Source organism: Haliotis cracherodii, unplaced genomic scaffold, assembly GCF_022045235.1.
Source record: "Haliotis cracherodii isolate W230 unplaced genomic scaffold, xgHalCrac1.p SCAF_1, whole genome shotgun sequence".
Lineage (NCBI taxonomy): Eukaryota > Metazoa > Mollusca > Gastropoda > Lepetellida > Haliotidae > Haliotis > Haliotis cracherodii.
Genome location: NW_027266264.1, coordinates 47401346 through 47422805, shown reverse-complemented (window position 1 = coordinate 47422805; position 21460 = coordinate 47401346). Strand labels below are relative to the sequence as shown.

The 21460-nt window shown below is 38.1% G+C and overlaps 1 protein-coding gene and 1 pseudogene across 4 annotated transcripts; both read right to left on the bottom strand.

Moving 5' to 3' along the window:
• Positions 1–1408: 1408 nt before the first annotated feature.
• Positions 1409–10198, bottom strand: LOC139478508 (uncharacterized). Of its 4 annotated transcripts, none has more exons than XM_071261002.1 (16): positions 10150–10198; positions 8257–9582; positions 7984–8120; positions 7755–7877; positions 7497–7619; positions 7280–7363; positions 7088–7194; positions 6769–6873; positions 6388–6468; positions 6107–6226; positions 5680–5878; positions 5363–5509; positions 4766–4851; positions 4561–4631; positions 4036–4293; positions 1409–2702 (listed from the first exon to the last, which is right to left on the bottom strand). In XM_071261002.1, exons 2-16 carry the CDS (start codon positions 9537–9539, stop codon positions 2618–2620), a joined length of 3009 nt encoding a protein of 1002 aa, XP_071117103.1. In that variant the 5' UTR covers positions 9540–9582; positions 10150–10198; the 3' UTR covers positions 1409–2617. The 4 variants fall into 4 exon arrangements, with proteins under 4 accessions (XP_071117103.1, XP_071117117.1, XP_071117111.1 ...); XM_071261016.1 differs by having other exon boundaries at positions 1409–2696; XM_071261010.1 differs by lacking the exon at positions 10150–10198 and adding an exon at positions 10103–10149.
• A 2673-nt stretch (positions 10199–12871) lies between these two features.
• Positions 12872–19739, bottom strand: LOC139464917 (uncharacterized; annotated as a pseudogene).
• Positions 19740–21460: the final 1721 nt, after the last annotated feature.

Sequence of the window (21460 nt, the reverse complement as noted above, 5' to 3'; positions counted from 1 at the left end):
CAGAGGCAGCTAACTCTACAACATTTATTAGATATTCATTTGCTCAACCGACACGGTGGGTATCGCCACACGCCAATACTGGTTTAAATCAGCATTATTTTTGCTTATTGCATACATAAATGTACAAGGTCAAGAATGAATTCAGTCAAAGCGAAAATAGAATCAAGGCGTATTTTCCCTTGACGACTGCCTGCTCACCCTGCATGACAATTGTCACCACTCGCATGTTTCCGTAACCTACAACATTCGGCTTGTCCCGGAATGGGACGAGTTGGTCACGAATGCCTGCATGACAGTGGTGATTGGTCCGTGGTTTAAGGAATAGTGTAAAGTATGGAATGGATTTTGGAATGGGATACTGGAATGGGATACTGGAATGGAATTTAGAATGAATCTAATATGATGTGACACTTTATAAATATATATCGCCGATATATGGCAGGTCAGTTGAGGAAAGTAGGTGGTAGCTTCTCTCCTTCGCCATTGCCCACATCCTTGATAAGGGAGGGGAGACATACCTAGATGAGAAAACAGTTTAAACACAGTAAATCATTCTATGATTCTATGATGGCTTATTGAAGCACAACAGAACTCCACGTCAAGAACAAAACATATATTCTGGTATATTTTGATATTTATCATGTTATTATCATAAAAAAGCAATCTATTATGTCTATCCATTATCACGAATGTTACAGAGTAGACTTGCACAAGTCTCTTCAGTAGTGGGTTGTGGTTGGGTGGTAGTTGTTTACTTATGCTGTCAATACAATTCACTTTATTGTATCATTAAGGGTGTGTACAAAACGTTGTTTGTTTTTAGAGCGAGATGAGTATATTCCATTTTGTCTCATTCAAAAATCGATTCCCTTATTCCATACTTTACACTATGCCGTCGTTTAACTGGATATACGTTGTTGTGTGTGTGGCCATTTCTTTAATGCAAAAATATGCCTAATTATATGCGTCGGAAAATGGATATGGTGACGATGTGTTTTCTGCACTGCAGAAAAGCCTACTTGCACTAGCTTTAATCTACTACAGAAACCTCGTGAAATATGAATGTTGATGACAAACGATGTTAAGGATACAACATATTTTCTGATGTTAAATTGTAAATATGTGCGTCGTGGTGATTGATTTCATGCAATTATAGCATATGTGGTTAGTATCAGAAATGTGGCCCATCTTCGGCGCGTTTGTGATTTACTACTTCAGTTTACATACATATTGCAATTTCAGTGTTTTAGTATATTTTCTCCATATATTTTATCATAGCAACAATTTACCCCAAACAGTTGTATTGAGGGATATAGGTGAAAAGTGTACACTGAAACTGCCATATGATTTCCAAAAGTATTATAAAACATTGATGAACATATCCAACTGGAATACATGACGTGTTTATATAGTTTATTATCAAAGAATGAAATACATGTCAAATAAACATGGACTGGTATTTATGACTGCTGTACAAAACACTTTAACAAAGTGAACATGACGAGCAATATTTGGAGTAGTGCGCAACTTCTTGTTAACATCAGTATATAATCAATTACAAGAAGATAGATAACATGTTCCTCACAAATCAGTTTAGTTATTGTTATAAGCATAAAGTGGATGTTCTCTTATACATAAAATATACAAATGTCTAATGAAAACATATATTTTAAAATAAATTTTCTTTACACAACTGCTTCTGAAACAGAGAGTACGTACACCACATAAACGCCTTCGCAATGTCTCAAGCCATGCTCTCTGAAGCTCTAAAGATTTAACATTTCAAACATAATATTGCTCAGGAAATAGTGTTGATTAAGTGTAAGAATTCAGTTTAAACGTACATGGTTTGTTTTCGTTCATTGTATGTTTATTATTGAGTGTCCGGTTCTCAAAATAAACTTGTATTGTTCAGCTGATATTGATTTCTCGGGAAATGGATGGTCTGGGAAAACCCAGTTGTGTCTAATTTTGGATGGGGATTTCCGCTGCGTCGCTTGAAGAGAATATCTATAAACAGCAGTGTTTATCGTGCACATGTGACCCACCACGATGTATCACATAATAAAAGAAGTGTCTTGACTTTACATTTGCACTAACCCTCCGTGGAAGCACCCAGTGGCCCGGATCGGCTAAGGTCAGGGTCGCTGTTAGGGTGTGTATTGAAATAGGGTGCAAGGGAGGGAGAGGGGTGGGTAGTGGGTGTTGTGGGGTAGTGGGTGTTGTGGGGTAGTGGGTGTTGTGGGGTGGGGTGAGGTGGGATGGGGTGTAGTGGGGTGGGTTTTGTCGAGGCTTGGATAGGTCCCTATTATTCTGTCGTGTTTTAAGAAGTGGTGTCTCCAGTACAATGCGGTAAATGTTATGTCAACGCGTTTATTAACGTTATATCCAATTTCACCACATTACTGATTCTTTCTTATTTCGGAGGTACTTCAACTGAAAAAGAAAATGCGCCAAGAATTTATCATTTATGTGAGACGACGTGAACGATGTCTATGACACAGTATTCATGATATGAGCGCATAGTTGCGAGTTAAGTTTATTCCAATTGCCCTTCAGGTCAATACCATTGTATCAAAACCTTATCACTATATGTATGGATGATGTTTGTTACGTGCTACATTCCATCAAGTTTCCTCACAGCCGTAGTAGAGCCATCGTCAATGGATTTTTCAACAAGTGATTTGAACAAAACTCTGAAACTGAAAATAAATAAATATTGTACATACTTCTAGCTGGTATTTTTATTTGTTTTGTTTAATTGTGCATGTTATCAACTATAATAGTACATTATATATTGACACACAATGAAAATACTCTGCAAAAAAAGAAACGCAAAAGTACTAAAATCGTAAATATCTGAGAGTGTTACCGATATCCATACAAAAATAATACCAAAAATGAATTCGTCATTTCTGCATGTATTGGGATTGATTTGTGTGGAAAAAATGAGGCACTGTAGAAATTTGGGGAAAACACAAACACGTCAGAGCCTTGCGCCGAAACACACTAACAGGACATGCACGTGCAAAATCACTGGTTGGGCTATAAAATCGTTGGGTTTTCATGTGGATACCATCACAATCATACTGCAAGTGAACAGCGAAAACATGCCACGACGGACGGAAGCCCAAAGCAACAACAACATCGGCCGACTGCAAACAGACGAGTCATATTCGGCCGTAGCCAGGCACCAAGCACCATTACAAGACTGTGGAACCGTTATCAGACACACGGGACCTTCCCAGATGCAGTCGAGCACGTATCACTACAGGAGCACAGGACAGATTCATACGGCTACGTGACTCGGCCAAAGAACTACCAAGGTTACCTCTGAAACTTCGACGAGAACTACAGTGAGAAGCCGCTTACGTGAGGACTGTGCGAGGTGTTATTTTGACGGAACTGCATCGTCGGCTGCGACGTCAGTGGTATAAAGGTCACAGAGCATGACCACAACTGCGAAGTCTGGTTTTGTGATGAGTCGCGTTTTATGCTTCGCCTTGCAAAAAGCAAACGTCATCAAGACAACGCCTGACCTCACACGGCAAGACTGACAGCCTTTTTAATGGGTCCCCAGCTTGGCCCCCAGCATGGCCCCCAGGTCTCCAGATTTAAACTCAATCGAACATTTATGGGATGCACTGGATCAACGACTGCGAGCACGTCAGCAACAGCCACGGAACTTCCGACAGTTGGCATAAGTACTGCAGGCAGAGGGGGTGAACATTCCCAAAGGGCGACAATGCCAGTCAGGTGTGGACTCAAATGGTGAAAATACAAGATATTGAGAACAGATGACCCTTGAAAATCTACTGCTCCATGTGTGCCATATAGAACCTGGGTCAGTTAGAATGATGTCTGCATATTATGAATAATCGATTACCATCTCTTGATTATTTTTATGATGTATAAAATGTAAATCCAAAATAACTTTGGGGTTTCTTTTTTGTTGTTGCAGAGTATACTTGGGATGTTGATGTTGTAGAATAAGGCGGTGGTAATTTAACAAACATGTAACGACACATGACATACCTCCTCCCATCTTTTTGTATGAGACATGATCCACCAGGCCTTTTCTTGTAAGATGCTTTCAATTTCTTATTGTTCCCCTCGGAATATGAACGCCATTTGTTATCTTTGCCACGCCATTGCCACACGTATGAATCACCTATCCCATCTGAACCTGATCTTCCATCATCTTCTTGAAGTTTAGCACCTGACTTGTGTACTTCTTGCAGGCAAGGTTCATCGTCATTGTGCATATGTGGCATTTGATCCCGAAGGGAATCACTGAAAAACAAATTCATACGACGCATTTTACGAAATTATTACAAATCATGACAGATTATTAGCATCGGAATAGATATGAACCTGGCTGCAACAGTGTTTTTGTTCTGCAGTACATATATATCTCGAACAGTTAAACGATTATTCTGGGATCTCATGGTAATTGTCATAAATATGCAAAGGTCGCCGTTTCTATCATTCTAATGTTTCAAATGCAGTAGATATGTCGATCCAAATAATGTGTAAATAATCTAGTGTTAAATGTCTCACCGGATGGATACTTCAAATTTTCCACCTTCACCAAAGCTGTATTCGTGCATTGTAGAGTTTGTCCATATAACCTGAAATAAGACACGTCGACGTTAACAATGTGATGGTAATACATGTAAGAAACTTTATGTTTTGATAAAAAGTATGTGCAAATGATGTGTTTAACCATCATACTGTTTTGCCGTAGTGTATTTTAGAAACAAACCATGACTCTACAGTTTCTTTTCCGTATGACTGTTCCATACAATCCAGGACTGCCATTTTGATCTGAAATATCTCGCCAGTCTGGTCCTGAAAAGGCAAAATTTTCAGTCAAGTTTTAAAATAATGATTTAAATCATATTGGTAATATGTTTCAATCTATTACAAACTGATTTATTATCATGTAAACATTTTTTTTTGGTTTTGTTATACTTTTTATCATTGTTGTATGTATGACAAAAGGCTCAACCCATAATGGTAGAATGTAAGAAATGTAATCTCCAGAAAAGCATAGGTTACATTGAATCCAATTTTTAAAAGGAATTGGCTATTTATAGCTTTCGGCCAGGCCAACTTTCATTTATCAGAGGCGTACACAAAGTCGGACTTCCATTTTGTGGAATCTTTGTTGCTGACGATTAAGTGCCTTCCTCTGAGAATTGGGTTTGAATTCCGGAAGTGATTCCACCCCCAAAATACCAAAATTTGTACTTTACTAACAAAGTGTAATTCCAAACAGAACATTCGGTATATTTGGCCACTGTCTGAACGGCATTGTCTATATGAATTCCTTGTCGTGAACTGACATTGTACGACATACCTCGTTCTACCTGCATCCCGATGTCTATGACACCTTCCTCTTCCATCAGGCGTGGCTTGTCATCAGCGATGAGGACATCATAGTTGCCGGTGACACCGTATCTGTATACGTTGTTGAAGCCATTGTCCCAAGAGACCCACACAGACTCTGTAAAGATCAACGTGTTAAACAGGACACCATCATACAAACAATCTGTATATTCAATGGGCATGAATCAAACCAATCATTATATTTGGAAATTTTGTATTTTGTTATCTCAACTGCTAGTTACATGCCAGTTGACTAAAAGAATATTTCAAAAAGAATATTTCTCGAACCTCCATCTTCTCCATGATTGATAACTGTCCCTGCAGCCCCATCGTCTTGGTCGCCCCACCGCCAGTCAGGTCCTCGAACAACTCTCGTCCCCAGATCAGGAAGGTCTGCCTCAATAGAGATATTGTCAAACACGTCTGTAAGTCCTAACCGGCCGTTCATCTCACTCATCTTGTCTCTGACAATTTCAGAAATCTGTTTCTAAAAATAACAAAATAACAATTTCATCCTTGTTAAAGAAATGATTTTATCTTTGAGACAATTAAAAACATGTACTTGATGATATAGGCTAAGGAGTAGAGTGGACCTACGGAAAGCCGATCACAAACCTATTGCTTTATTTTCAGCATGAAATGAGAATGATAACAAATCAACAAATTCACACACAGAACGTATATGGCAAACGAATTATCAAATATGACGAATTACTTTTTCTCGTTGACTGTATTCGGAGCAAACGGCTGTAACAACTGTATCTACATCCGGCACCTCAGCTTTCTTAGCGTCCTTTTCTCTAATCATGAAATCAGTGATCTGAACGCTGATTTTCTGAAATGGAATTATCATAGAAATGAGAAAATTCATGCATTCCGATGCTGCATAAGACTTCTTAATTTGAGAAACGCGCTCTTATAGGCAGGCAAGCCAGGCACATGTGGTTGATATATTGAAGGACACACACAAACATTCTAAAAGGCCTGTCTACAAACCTGAACCCAGTGCTGGTTGCATGCTTCTTTTACATTAGTCAGGTTCCCCTTGCATCTTTTCAAAAACCGACTTAAAAAGGCCTGACAAAGAAAACAATATAAATTTAACAGTTAAAAAGAATGATTTTAACTAAATAACTATGATGAGATAATGGGAGCTTGAGGCCTATTTATTGTTGAATTATTGAATCACTTTCCCATTTCACATTCAGTTCATCTTAAAAAGTTACTATTTTGGTAATGACCAATTGTAGCTTGATGTTGTTCATGGGTTAATTAATAAAATAAAACAGATTGCTGTCTTTAGCATGAATGTCTTCTGACTTCATTTTAGAAACATATGGTTAAAGGGGGAATCCATCGTTCGATCTTAATACCAACCTGTTTTGCTTCACCATAAGGAACAACCTGAATTGGGCCCACTACACTGTCCCTCACAAACGCGCTACCCATGTGTTCCAGTGCAGCGAATAATAGTTCTGCATCCTGGTGACAAACGAATGACATACACTATTTCTATCTGACGAAACCATACATTAATGTGTTGACAGAAATTGAGTGATTTGTTAGGAATGGTAATTAGGTTCATAACCTGTTTCATAAATCAGTAAGCCTGCTTATACCTGTTGGTTTTATATATAATACTATTTGTGACTCAATATCAGATACATGGGAGAGAGAAACTGTACGTTTTACTCACATGTGTCTTGTTGGGTTGTTGATGCACCTTCCCAACTGTCAGTCCGTCTGTCACAAAGATTATTCGAGGGGGCACTCTTGTCCTTCCACCAAAGTTACATACGCCACCTGGATATCAAAACGTGCTAACTTAAACCTAAAATCTATTTTATGGTGCAGTCACAGGTGATAAATGTATATCAGGAACAGTTACCCTTTGTCATGGCAGCAAGACACACCAATAATCCTTGGAGTTGAAGACAGTGATCAGTTGGTAAACCCCCGCATTCTACTTGATCTGAAAAAAGAAGATGCACATCATGACAACAAAACCATACTGTCAGTGTTGAAGATGGCCACACTAAAATTGTCAAACAATTTTGCGTATTCTTCAAATCAATTACATTCAATTTTCAGATGTCGTTTCTTACCGATTACTTCCCTCAGGCTTCCATAGTCATTGGATAAATGATGAAGCACAGTTGCCCGGGAGCCAAGAGTTACCACTCCAATATTTTCTTCAAGGTCGTGCGATTCTGCAACATCTTCGATACCTACAATATACATGTATTAGAAATAATCAAAGTGTTTTTTTCTTGAAGCAGCTCAAACAAATATATTCAAAAACAATGTTAGTGACTTACTGAGGGACAATAAAAAGAATCCTTCCTGTAACTGCAAACACATACCATTGATAAAGTCCATTGCCAACTCCTTGATCTGAATGTAAGCCTCCCTTGGCATAGTACCAGAGTTGTCGAGACACAAAATTGTATCAACACCTACATCACATCTTGGGACTATTATCTCCTCTGAAACATTAATCATTACAATTAAAATGAACAAAAAATATCTGTTTCATGCGCCGCATTTATAGAGCGAGGACAGACAGAGAGATGGAAATAGATTGATTCTGACCTTTCTTGAGAGCCTCTTCAACTGGCGTCCACATGTCTACATTCTCACCGACGATCTCTTTCATTTGATACAGTGTATGCATCAGGTGTCCCTGGGGGGAACCATTGGATTTGTCTTTAGATACTCCAACTTTTGATCTTAAACATACATAATTTGTAAAGGCTATTTTAGTTTAAACACTTTAATTTAAAAATGACAATTGTTTGAAAAAAACCAACATGTATTGGCCGTTAACAGTGAGTGGTGTTTAAATGTAACTAATATATATCGTACCTTAGTACTGATTTTTTTAGTTCGTCGGGGCTCCGAGTAGAAAGTTGTTTCGTGAGTATGGCCCTTGGTCGGGTTGTAGGCACGAGTTCATAAGGTAAATCTTTCATGATATCTGGTGGTTTCTCTCCGGGTCTGTACTTATCTATCCTTGACCATTTCTTCTGCCATCCATTATGCCTTGTTAGTATATAACGTGTTTCTCTTACGCTCAACACATGGCCGTGGTAAGGGCATACTAAATGGTTGACATTGTACGTGTATGCAAGCTGGGCATTTCCAGGGTCACCTGGATATGATTGTGGCATATCATCGTCATAGTCATATGGGTCATCATTGTCGGAAAAGAAAGTTACAGAAGACAGGTCAGAGGTTGTGGAACACGATGTTAGGTTGCATGTTTCTACGTAGTCAGTGCCATAGTGATTGAGTTGGGAGGAGGCTCCAATTTGTTCCATACCATTGCTGAATTTATTGAGAGAGCTTGCAGTAGATTTAATACCTGGTTGACTATTCCAGCTGGCAGGTTTGTGTTTGTTGTGTCCCAAATTGTTCGCGGCACTGCTTTGACGTTTCAGTTCATCATTTCTACATGTCACATCCCCAGCCTTCAGAAATGAACCCTTCATTGCCTCAGGTGTTTGTTTGTGAACATTTTTTGTCTGTTGATTATCATGTCCTTTTCTTTTATGATCATTTTCAGATCCGTGTTGTTCCAACGACGGCTTTCTCCGGGATACTTTCGATTCACTCTTTTCAGCATGCTCCAGCTTAGCTCTCACGGTAGATGGCATATGTTTTGAGTCTTCTTTCCAATTACTCTGACTGGCAATAACAGACGTTTGGATTGGTGTTGCATCAGCATTCTGTATGTCCGGCTGTATTGGTACAGTCTTGCCCTTCGATGCAGTTGTTATATGAGGCTCCTGAGAAGATATCAAACTTGTCTCCAGGTGTTTCGAATAGGTTAACGTCTTTAATTCTAATTGTGTGTTCTTGTGGACGTCAACTCCGGCAGTATCAGAAGTCTGTTTGTCGCTTGATTCAAGGCAGAGTAAATCACCAAACGTCCGTTTGTCTCCGCTACCTCTGTCTGTGGCATCATCTGTAAGCTTTATTAGATTGTCTGTTGCAGGTGTCCCTAGTCGTTCTGCAATTTGAGACAATGCCTTTCGAATATCATCATTTTGTCGGTTTCGTTTTTCGAATTGTTGTTGCAAGTATTGATTTTGATTTGATATTTCTGTGTCAATAGAACAGAATCGTTCTTCTAAGAGGTCCTCCATGGTGATTGTCCATCAAACGTTATCGATGTTTACAACAGCTCACCTGTAGGTACATGTAGACATATACACATATGAAGTACAACTTGAAGTACTCGATTTGAAATGTTTTACATCACGATTATTTATCGATCCAAATAGAAAGTGACTTCATTTTGGAATACTCTTACCACAAAACATTCTATGTTACATGTCTATGATACATTATTGGAATTATGAAAACCATTTGTGATGCTGAACATCATACACCCCCATCGTGCACGTACAACTCCACAACTAATGAAACAATGGCAGTTAAAACCTACTACACAATGGTTGGGTTAATGCTGATTTTATGATGCATCTTCCTTCCCCAATCGTTACTCGTTGACATGAAGTCTGCCCTTAATCGGTTTTTAACGTATTAGGATGGTGATAGCTAACAAGATAGGCGTTTCCCACATACATGCGAACCTAACGGTAACTTCACAAAACGAAAGTAAGAAAATATGACCTACACCTACAGCCAATAACAACCAACAAAGTTTAAGAATCACAAGGATTAGATAATCTTTTGCAATACTGACATTTCAGGTGATCACTGGAACTGTGTCAAAGGAATGCCATATTTTACCTGAATAACGAACATCCATATCTAACGCGAACATTGGCGCTATCCTGGTTTTGCCAGGTCATCCAAAAATAGATCCAACGTGTCAATCTTCCGGGTTCACCCGTAGTGTGAAATTCATACATGAACAGTCTTATATAGTCAACCCTGTATTGGGATCTCATGACTGTATTTAATGGAAAGTAAAACGTCACACATCCCATAAACATAAAGATGATAACGTGGGTGTATCAGGGGGAATCAGGGGATGATCACCCCAAAATATGAGTCTCTAGGGGAGGTTCACAAAAATATAATACACAAATTTAGGGAGAGTAATTAAAAAAATGAATGTTTATTATAAAATATAAAGTGACCTTGCATTTTGTCTTTGAATTTTGTCTTTTCGGGGAGAGTCATGAAAAAAATGCACAAGGACATAGGGAGGGTCATAAAAAATATGATCAGCATTTGGGGAGCATTATTATTTCAGTAGATTGGTGCATCATATCCTCCACTCTACTTCTTATTGACGTTGGGTCGGACTACCAGTGGATGTCATTATCGACTCCCTGTCTACTTGCTGTCGGCGGTGTAGGGTCCCCTATCTCAAGATTCCCGGGTGCGTGGTGACCAGTTTCAGTCATGCGTACTGCATTTAAAACAGGAGCATTTCTTAGCGCTCGGGTTTGCTTTGTCAAGTGAGCAGTACTCCGCATGCAAACGGAGTACTCGTAAAACATTCAAAAACGTCGGCGCGCGAGGCGCTGATTTGTTGGAATATTTTACTAAAATTGGATGCACGGAGTGGGTTACGACACTTAATACTTAATATATATATATTAACACGTGTCTTCAGGTCTATCAGCATTAAGTATACAAAAAGAGTCCCGATATTTGTGCTTGTCAAAACTCGTTCAAGTTCTTAAGATCTTTCGCCGCCCAACGGCTCATAAGGTGTAATGAAAACTTAAACGTAGTCATAGGCGACACACAACAGCGGTATTTGTGACGCTGGTCTACTCAGTAGGTCGAGTTATTAATAGGAAGTGTTGCTTGAGGTATGCGTCTTTTGTCGATGCTCCCTCGCCGTATTGACCACGCTTCAGAGTGTGAGTGTCAAACGTGTTTTTTTAATGAACAACAAAACGCCTGTATACCTATCTCATTGCCGTCATCAACCGAATTCCCCGCTACCCGCTCAGAGTAATAGCAGTACTGACAGCAGTGGATCATCGGATTATCCAGCTGCCATCAGTAGATCGGGTCAGGAAGTACCAAGAAGTTTAGAACTGAAAACAGCATTCGTGTCAGTTAAGGACAAATACCAACATGTGGTACTACAACCCAAGCTTCGCATTTCTACCGCCGGGAGAAACGTTAATAGGCCAAAGTTTAATTCTTTGCCTTCAACTTCTTGATTTGTTGAAACACTCCTGAAATCTTTGACAAGCAGCACGGATATTCCGCCTTTAAACGAAAATTTGATAGTGATCACAACAGCCTTGATGAGGCACGTAGTTTGTGGTTAACAAAAACCTTGACAAGAACTTTTCTGAGAAGTGTAAATCTCTTATGGCTGGACAATCGAATTTCAGAACGGAAATATGCCTAATATCAATGGTTACATCAGTTTGTATTAGGAGCGAGAGAATGGTGGGAGATATGGCACTTATGTAAAAATTGTATCTTCAATAAATGGTTTACCTAACATTGACCAACTTGTAAATACGTAAAGGCGAAAATACATTACGGTGTGAGTGCACAAACACATTAAACTACAAAGGGAAGTTTTGAAAAATAGGCTTTTGAATTAAGCTTTGGTTTCAAAAGCAGAATGAACATCAGATTTTTTTCCTAAATATTTGTCATTGTTAAAATATTTATAAAATAGAAAGACAGTAAAATGGCCTCTCCCGCATCCATCTATATGTTTGCTCACATTTATACAACGCACATTTGGATCTCGAATTTGCAGTTTGTATACAGTAATTCGCTTTTTTATCTGCATACCAGTGTCTCAATATAATGCTCACCACATCCCGCACATGTTAACAAAGAAATAACATCTTTACTGTGGCAGTTGATGTTGTTTTTGACAGTAAATAGTTTATCCTCGGAAAATGAAAATTGCAATCTTCAGTATTTATTGGGCAAGTTCCAAATCGAGGTGTGCGACATTTTGTAACTCTGACGGTATATGTATTTTTGAGTATTTAGATGGATAAAGAATTTGTTTGAGATCTTTAGGCTGTCTAGTGATGTATATATGTTTACGCTTAGATGAACATTCTTTCATGGCGTTACCTTTGCTGTAAAATTGGACGATTGTCTTTAGAAAGGGCCATAATTATACAGTTATTAGGATTGAAAGTACACACAAATGGAAGAATTTCCGTGTCTGTATCTGTTTCTTTTGTGACCCGTGAACATCCGTGGTAGAATAGGTTTTCAGCAACCCATGCTTGCCGTAAAAGGCGACTGTGCTTTCGTGAGGCGACTAACGGGATCGGGTGGTCAGGCTCGCTGACTTGGTTGATGCATGTCATTGTGTTCCGATTGCGTGGATCGATGCTCATGATGTCAATCACTGGATTATCTGGTCCAGACTCGATTATTTACAGACTGCCGTCATATAGCTGGGATATTGCTGAGTGCGGCGTTAAACAACAAACAAAACAAACAAATATTTTCATCAATATTTCTCATGTGATTCTCATCACTTTATTTACAGCGTCTTACAATAACAGTATTATAAAATTAGAATTTTTAAAGGTCTGTATATATCGACCCCAAACCCTTAACCCACACAAGCAAGCACATTCGTTCCAACACGACATAAATATGTATCAAACCCACACACTTCAAACACTGACACACCCCTGCATATATAGAATGATATCCATACACCATTCCTTCCTTCGTCTTAATACAAATATACACAATTAAAATATACAGTGCTATTATAACTAAGCATTAACAAACTGTCATTTCCCAAGCACACATTTTGATACAGATACACACACGCGCATATTTCCACATGAACAGTTATATTCAGTCGATACACAATAACACTTAGCTGTATATCTAGTCCTACATACAATGTCCGTCAATACCAATTAATACTTTTATACAAACATGTTTAATATAGATGAAGACAATTACATAATGAATGTGCAGAGCATAAACTAGACAAAAACAACATCAGCGATTTTCGGTATAAAGTCGATAGATGTTGAATTATTATGCACTTACACTCCTAAAATGTACACATCACTAATCACAGTTCGTAATGAATCACACTTTACTGTGACGTTATCTGTCAATAACAAACAATCAATACAAGTCCTAATACAGTGCCAATGATTCCCATTGGAAATAACATCACTTGTCATTAATTACTAGCAATTGTCTCAATCAATCAATATGACAATTAAATCAATTTTACACTTACAATCTTATTAGAGTTCCAAAACCCAACCTTGACAAACAATGTCAACATGAAAATATGCTCTGTCATAAATCTCAATGACTAATGTTTCGTGGATATGGTCTATACTATACTGGTCCGCTCCCTTTCATGTTGACTTGTATGCTTCATCTAAAATGAACCGATGTTTCAATAAATATAAAAATCAAAAGAATATGTGTCCACTATCAGAGTTATCACATATTCGACTTCCTATTATTAAAATTAGTGTTACATATACTAGTGAAAACATGTACTCTTATCAGTTATGTACTGATATCTCTTAAATATTTATGCAGAATAATGTTACTGGAATTTATACAGCCACTGGTTATTATGCTTATTAAGATGTTATTTCCTTCTTTGTATTTGTAATAAGTGTTACGTACAAACGTACCATCATACTTTCTGACATCTGTAGTTGAACCATCACCAATCGACTTTTCGACAAGTGGTTTGAACAATACTCTGAAACTAAATACATGCAAGAGATTGCCTTAAGTTCGTGTTGACGAAAAAGAAATAGGCGACAGACTCAGACCACATTTTGATTAGATAACATTGGTATTGGTGTGCAACAACTAGATTTCCCAGGAGATAGACTTTAACGTTCGGATACATTCGAAAAAACTTAAGTAATTTATTTTCAATGTAATGGTAACCACTCGACATGTCTATGTACATACCTCCTCCCATCTCTTTGTATGAGACATGATCCACTAGGCCTTTTCTTGTAAGATGCTTTCAATTTCCTGTTGTTCCCCTCGGAATATAACCGCCATTTGTTATCTTTGTCACGCCATTGCCACACGTATGAACCGGATACATCTTTTTCAAGAATGCAAACTGTCCCGTGTGTTCCTTGTGGGCAATGTTCATCGACATTGTCCATATGCGCCATTTGACCAAGAGGACAATTCAATGGCTCACTGGAAAAAAATCATTTGAGTTTTTAAAACATTGGGCCAGGTTTCACATGGATTTGGGTTCTACATTACATACAAGTAGGTGTCTAAAGCCACTTTGGTCATCACATAAGAACATATATACCAAACAATCCAAACCACTATTTGCTACACATATATTTTGTAAGAGCTATCAAGTCAGTGACTACCACATTAGAAGGGGCACGTGTAACTGTGATACTGAATTCAAAGTCAAAATCCCAGAAACAGTGTTAAATGTCTCACCGAATGGATACTTCATACTGTCCCCCTTCACCGAACCTGTATTCATGCATCGACGAATCCTTCCATATAACCTGGAATGCGATAGTAAACGAAGATATAACTTCATGAGAATAGATTAAATATCCATGCATTATGTGTGATTATTACGTATAACATGAACTACACATTGAAACATACACATACCATGACTCGACCATTTCTTTTCCGTATGACTGTTCCATAGCATCCAGTGGTGGCATTTGTTTCTGATCTTTCTTGCCAATCTGGTCCTGAAATTCAAGTTGTTGGTCAATTAGATCATGCATCTTAGAACTTGTAATTTATTTACGATCACGAGAACGATCGTGCTGGAAGGCGAGATCTGGGGACAGGTCGATCTCAGATAATACGATGCTGAATATCAATCCTGTCCCTTTCGCGTGACTACATGCGTTATATTTCATTTATAAGAGCAAAAGCAGTAAATCCAACAACTTTCCTTTCAACGAATGCAGGCATTGGAGTTTGTTGCCTCGTCGTTTTACATCATGGAAATACATGTTATAGAATTATTAAAGAACCACATTTCATTGCAACATTGTCACACTATTCATTTGAGTGATATGGATAACTCTATCAGTACATTTGCAGGATATAATTGTGTGATGATAAATGTGTTGAAAGGTTTATTGATAAATAATCATTATTTAACACACGGCCGATGATCATGATTCCTACATATTTGTAAGATATCTGGCAATCACTCTGGGGAACTGACACTGACATACCTCGTTCCACCTGCATCCCGATGTTTATGGAACCCCTCTCTTTCATCACGCGAGGCTGGTCGTCAGCGATGAGGACATCATAGTTGCCGGTGACACCGTATCTGTACACGTTGTTGAAGCCATTGTCCCAAGACACCCACAGAGATTCTGTAATCATGAAAATGCAAACAGAATAAATTAACCATATATTCATTACGTATATATCACATAATTAATAGTCAAGTGGGAACCTGGGTTAGAATAGGCAGTCAGGACCAAGTTACACGATTTTAGAGTGTGGCTAATCCAATATTTTGCTTGCTATATTGGGATTTTGAACCACCTCCATCTTCTCCGTGATTGATAACTGTCCCTGCACCCCCATCGTCTTGGTCGTCCCGCCGCCAATCAGGTCCTCGAACCACTCTCGTCCCCAGGTCAGGAAGGTCTGCCTCGATGGAGATATTGTCAAACACGTCTGTAAGTCCTAACCGTCCCTTCATCTCCGTTAATATGTCCCTGACAATGTGGAAAATCTGTTTCTGAAAACAACAATTATGTTAAAATACAATTACCTCATGCGAATTTCTGGATATACTCTCTGTAATACAGTGGACATACAGCTGACGCTTTACAAACATAACATATATCTAACCTACATGTTCATTTGTATCTTAATTGTGACGGGTACGCCTATACATTCAGAACTTAACACACGTATTATTCAGGTGGTGATACCTTTTCTCGTGAACTGAATTCGGAGCAAATTGCTGAAACAACTGTATCCACATCTGTTGCGTCAGCCTGCTGTGTTGTTTTTTCTTTTATCATGAAATCAAGGATCTGAGCGCTGACTTTCTGAAATTACATAAACTCATGTTTATCAGAATCTTAGAATGTGTTAAAATGAATCTAAACACAGGCAACAACTTTTTATGGATATTGATTTCTGTCTCAAAACAAACTGAAAATACAATGTTATTATACAAACCTGAACCAATTGATGGTTGCAAGCTTCCCTTATACTAGCCAACACTTGTCCTTGGCACTTGCTCACATAACGGGTTAAAACGTCCTGAATAAGAAAACAGCAGTGAAATCAGTAAGATTCAAAGTGTGACAGTATTATCAGTTTAGTGTCACTTTGAAGAATATTCCACACACATCTAACACAGAGATCACATAAAATCTTTAATATCTGGTTCCTCGACATTTTCTTATCTATGTAATACAGTAAGAGAAGATTATACTTTAAACAGTACATTTATATAGGACATCTGATACCAACCTTTTTTCCTTTGCCATATGGAACAACCTGAATTGGGCCAACTACGTTGTTCCTCACAAACGCACTACCCATGTGTTCCAGTGCAGTGAAAACTAGTTCTGCATCCTGGTGACAAACGGACATTGAATGTTTGTGCTGCATTTATCATATATTTAAAAAAAACTTATAAAGCTATGGTATATAATACATTATCGACAACATACGTATTATTGGATATGGAATATAAGACGGTACTTACATTCGTCTTTTTCAGTTGATCAACCTTTCCAATTGTCATTCCGTCTGTTACAAATATTAGCCTAGGGGGCACCGTTGTTCTTCCACCGATGCTACATTCGCCACCTGGATATCAATTGGATATCATTTACAAATGTGATTTAGAATGAAATGTATTATTTAGACTCGTTTAAGGAGACACAAGTTCTGACTATGTGTTGCCGTCATTGCCGAGAAAAGTTGTTTACCTTTTGTCAAAGCAGCAAGACACACCAGTAAACTCTGCAGTTGGAGACATTGTCCAGACGAAACACCCCCGCATTCTACCTTATCTGAAACAAGAAAATGTACATTTTAACGTCATAACCAAATTTCTGGTCACTAACAAAGGACAGCGTTGAACACGACCAATCAATACCATAAATGTCAAAAGATATTTAATCAATATCACAGTTATTGTAATTCCTGAAATATCACATAGTCTAAATGACACAAACGTACACGTAAATGTACATATATAACTTGTAAATAAGCACATATGTCACATGGACCTATATTATCAGTTGATAAATGATGAAGCACCGTTGCCGTGTACAAGTGCTGAAAGCCACCATAACATGAATTATTAGAAATGTTTTCCTGATCCATTCCTGTAAGACTATTTATCGAATGGAAAAGGGTTAATATTGCATTTAAATGTCATGTCTCACCAACAGCTTCCCTTAGAGATCCATAGTCATTTGATAAATGATGAAGCACTGTTGCTTGAGATCCAAGAGAGACCACTCCAATGTTTTCTTCAAGGTCATGCATTTCGGCCACATCCTCGATACCTACGCGTATTAGAATTAACATTAAAAAATGTCACTTTTGTGTCACAATAATTCGTGTGTGCTCAAAATGATCAATTGACATCTACTAAACACACTAAATTTAAAATCTAAAAGAATGTTAGGAAGTAGTTAAGAATATTGAAACAAAGGGTGGATACGGTTGGTATTGCAACAAACAAACCATTGATGAAGTCTATAGCCATCTCTTTAAGCTGAAGGTAGGACTTTCTTGGCATGGTACCAGAGTTGTCAAGACATAAAATTGTATCTGCTCCCATATCAACTCCTGGGGACGGTTCCTTTTCTGAAACAGGTGTATAATAATTTGATAGAAGAAAAATATATTTTACACTATTTGAGGTAGAGAAATAGACAAAGAGTATGTGGACGTGCCCGCGTCTTGTAATCCGATGTGTATACCAATTCCTGGACCTCACCTTCCTTTAGTGCTTCTTCAACGGGCTCCCATAAATCCTCATTCTCACCGAGAATCTCCTTCAGCTGATACAATGTATGCATTGCAGGTCCCGCGATCTGACCATTAGGTTTGTCTTTAAATACGTCAAGATGTGATCTGAAAGACGATTTTGTTTATTATTTGTTTAAAATATGTCGCGCTGACAGATTTTTTTCAAACGATTGTTAATTTATTCTGTTGATGTTGAAGCCTGAAAAGAAGCTCATCTCCTACCTCATTATTATTCCTTTAATTTCATTGGTGCTTCGAGTAGAAGGACGCTTCCCTCCTACACTCGTCAACAGTGTAGGCACGACTGGATAGGGCAAACTGCTCATCATGTCTGGTGGTTTTCCCCATGGCCTGTACTTATCAACCCTTGTCCACTTCTTCTGCTGCCCATTAGGACTCTCCAGTGTATAAAGTGTTTTTCGTACATTGATTATGTCCGTGAATAGGACATATTACACGAGTGATGGTAAATGAACATTCAAGGTTAGCACTTCCGACACCACCTGGGTACGACTGATGCATATCAATGTCAAATTCATATCCACTATCATTGTCAGAGAAGACTGTTTCTGAAACCGAATCAGAGGAACACAATAATGGGTTACAGTTTCCTAGGTACTCAACGCCATAGCCACCGGGTGATGGGGTATCTCCCCTGTCTTCAGTCCAGAAGCTAAACGTATTCACGGAGGTTGTAGCGGGTCTAACAGCTGATGGACTATTCCAGCCCACGGATTTGTATTTCTTGTCTCTCCGAGTTTTGATGATGCTAACTGCAGGTTTTACTTTATCATTGCTACATGTTACTTCCATTGCCTTCTTACCAACATCTGCAACAGTTCGTTGGTGTTCATGAAAGGTTGTTTCCCCTGGTTACTCTGTCCTTTCCAGTTAAGAACATTATCAAATTCCGACGGTTCCCTCGTCATTTGTGTCCAGTGTTGATTTGATGATTCATTTCCTTCATTTGGCTTAACTTTCACGGTATTTATGTTATGTTTTGGGTCTCTTTGCCCACATGCTCGACTCTCCACAACTGTTTGTATCGATTCACCTGTGTTTTGCATGTCCTGAATTTGTATTCCATCCTTGTTGTCATTTGTTACTTGGGACTCATGTGTCTCCTGATATTTGGAATTGGTTACGTCTGGTAGGGTTTGGTTGTTTTCTCCAAATGTGAGTTTATCATCGATTCTTTTGGTATCTCGTATGTCATCTGTAACATCATCTATAAGGTGTATCATCACGTCTTTTGTGCCTATTATTTCTGCAATTTCGTACACTGCCTGTCGAGTCTCTTCATTGTGTTGTTTCTGTTTTTCGAATTGCCTGTGCAAGTATTCATTTTGATTTGATATTTCTGTGTCAATGGAACAGAATCGTTCTTCTAAGAGGTCATCCATGGCGACTGTCCAACAGAAGTGCTCGATGGTTATATCTGCTTACCTGTAGGTACATGTAAGCATATGAAGTACAATTATGGTCCTATTTGTAATAATTTACATCAAGTTTAAATACTCTCCAACAAAAGTAGGGGATATTTAAGAATAAAAGATGATTACTGAAAGAGAAAGAGGTATCGAGTGGTAGTCATGAATGAGGAAAGAAGAGCAAGGTGTAACATGTCAATCAACATTACATAGTAGCGGTGTATTGTAAGGGTGCAAACAACCAAAAGAGACGACAAAGGTGTGTATTTTAAATAATCGTTAGGTCATCACATTGTAGACGACGCAAATACAAATACTGCATTCAAACATGGGTTGAGAGCTTACGTGTTTTTCTTCATAAAGAAAATCAACAAATTTAAAGGCTCAGCGGTATCACTTAAGTATCAATATCATGAACATCTTGGTCGTTCATAAGTTCCTCATTTCATATTTCAAGTCAAATTACCTTGTTTAACATACTACTAAATAATCTTTTACTTGACAACCCATACTGTTTATCGTATTATGACTAGTCTTATACAAAGATGCCCATAATCTGTAAAATTATAGTCAGGGTTGAGATCCATGTTCTATTCCTCGCATTGATATATATGTGAAATCCATTTTTGGTGTTCCGGGAATCTTGGTAAAGGTGGTGTCCAAGCATACTACTATAGCACATTGGATAGCTCTCTCTCAACTACCTAAATTAAAGTGGTTGATTTCATGTACTATACATTGACATTAATATTAGTCTCAAATTCGCATAACATAACATCGGAAGATATGATGTCCTTGACCTTTTTCTTCAAATTAGTGAAGACACATTATTAACCCCCCAGAAATAGATAAGATTGCAATCATGTATAAAAAACCTATACGTATCAAATGTCACCCCAATAGTAACAGTTCTGTTTTGATATATCATATGTGAAGGAATGACTATCAAGGCCTATTGCTCAAATACTGTTTTCAGAGCTTCGGAATTTATTAAATATATGCATTAATTAATTTGTAAACGTTAATAGAACACTGTCCTGTCAGTAGAGTAGGTGGGAAATTCCAAGTTAGCGTTGGAAAATCGCAGCGACCTTTTTATATTAATGAATCATATCATCATCATCATCCTCATCATTATTATTATTATTATTATTATTATTATTATTATTATTATTATTATTATTATTATTATTGTGTCCATATAATTATACTTTAAGACAATATATTTGTAGCACACGATGAAAGTTCTAAAGTTGTTCAGAATTGTTCTTAATACATATTTCATATTCTCAAAGAGGTAACTATAATTTCACTTGTCTTAAGGTTCTTGGTTTTTAACCGAGGGTCAAGTGTCATGTGTTTGGGTGGGTTGGGGACGGGGTGAAGTAACAATCTGTCCATGCTTCAAAAAATGCGTTAAATGTATTTTTCTTATTGTTTTGTATTTTGGTCTTTGGTCTATATGGAATTAACTACCTCTCCACATTGAGTAAAGGGAGTACGAATGACGCTGGCGGTTAATGCGCCATAGTGTGCCTATAATCGTGTGTTCAAATGCAAGAACTGCCCGGATTGTGTTTGCCTGCACCATGCCTGTTCTCGGCCTGCACTAAAGAGGCAAACTTCTATGGCCTATCATCAAGTTATGGCCTGCAAACATTGATAAAAGAGGCGTTATGCTACACATTTGAGAT

What these genes read in the sequence shown, in the direction of transcription:
- LOC139478508 (XM_071261002.1), bottom strand. Translation starts at nt 9,539, where the DNA reads ATGGAGGACCTCTTAGAAGAACGATTCTGTTCTATTGACACAGAAATA. An exon ending in GCAACCAGCACTGGGTTCAG is followed by an intron (nt 6,227 to 6,387) that starts GTTTGTAGACAG and finishes ATTCCATTTCAG; the next exon opens with AAAATCAGCGTTCAGATCAC. An exon ending in CGGGATGCAGGTAGAACGAG is followed by an intron (nt 4,852 to 5,362) that starts GTATGTCGTACA and finishes TTGCCTTTTCAG; the next exon opens with GACCAGACTGGCGAGATATT.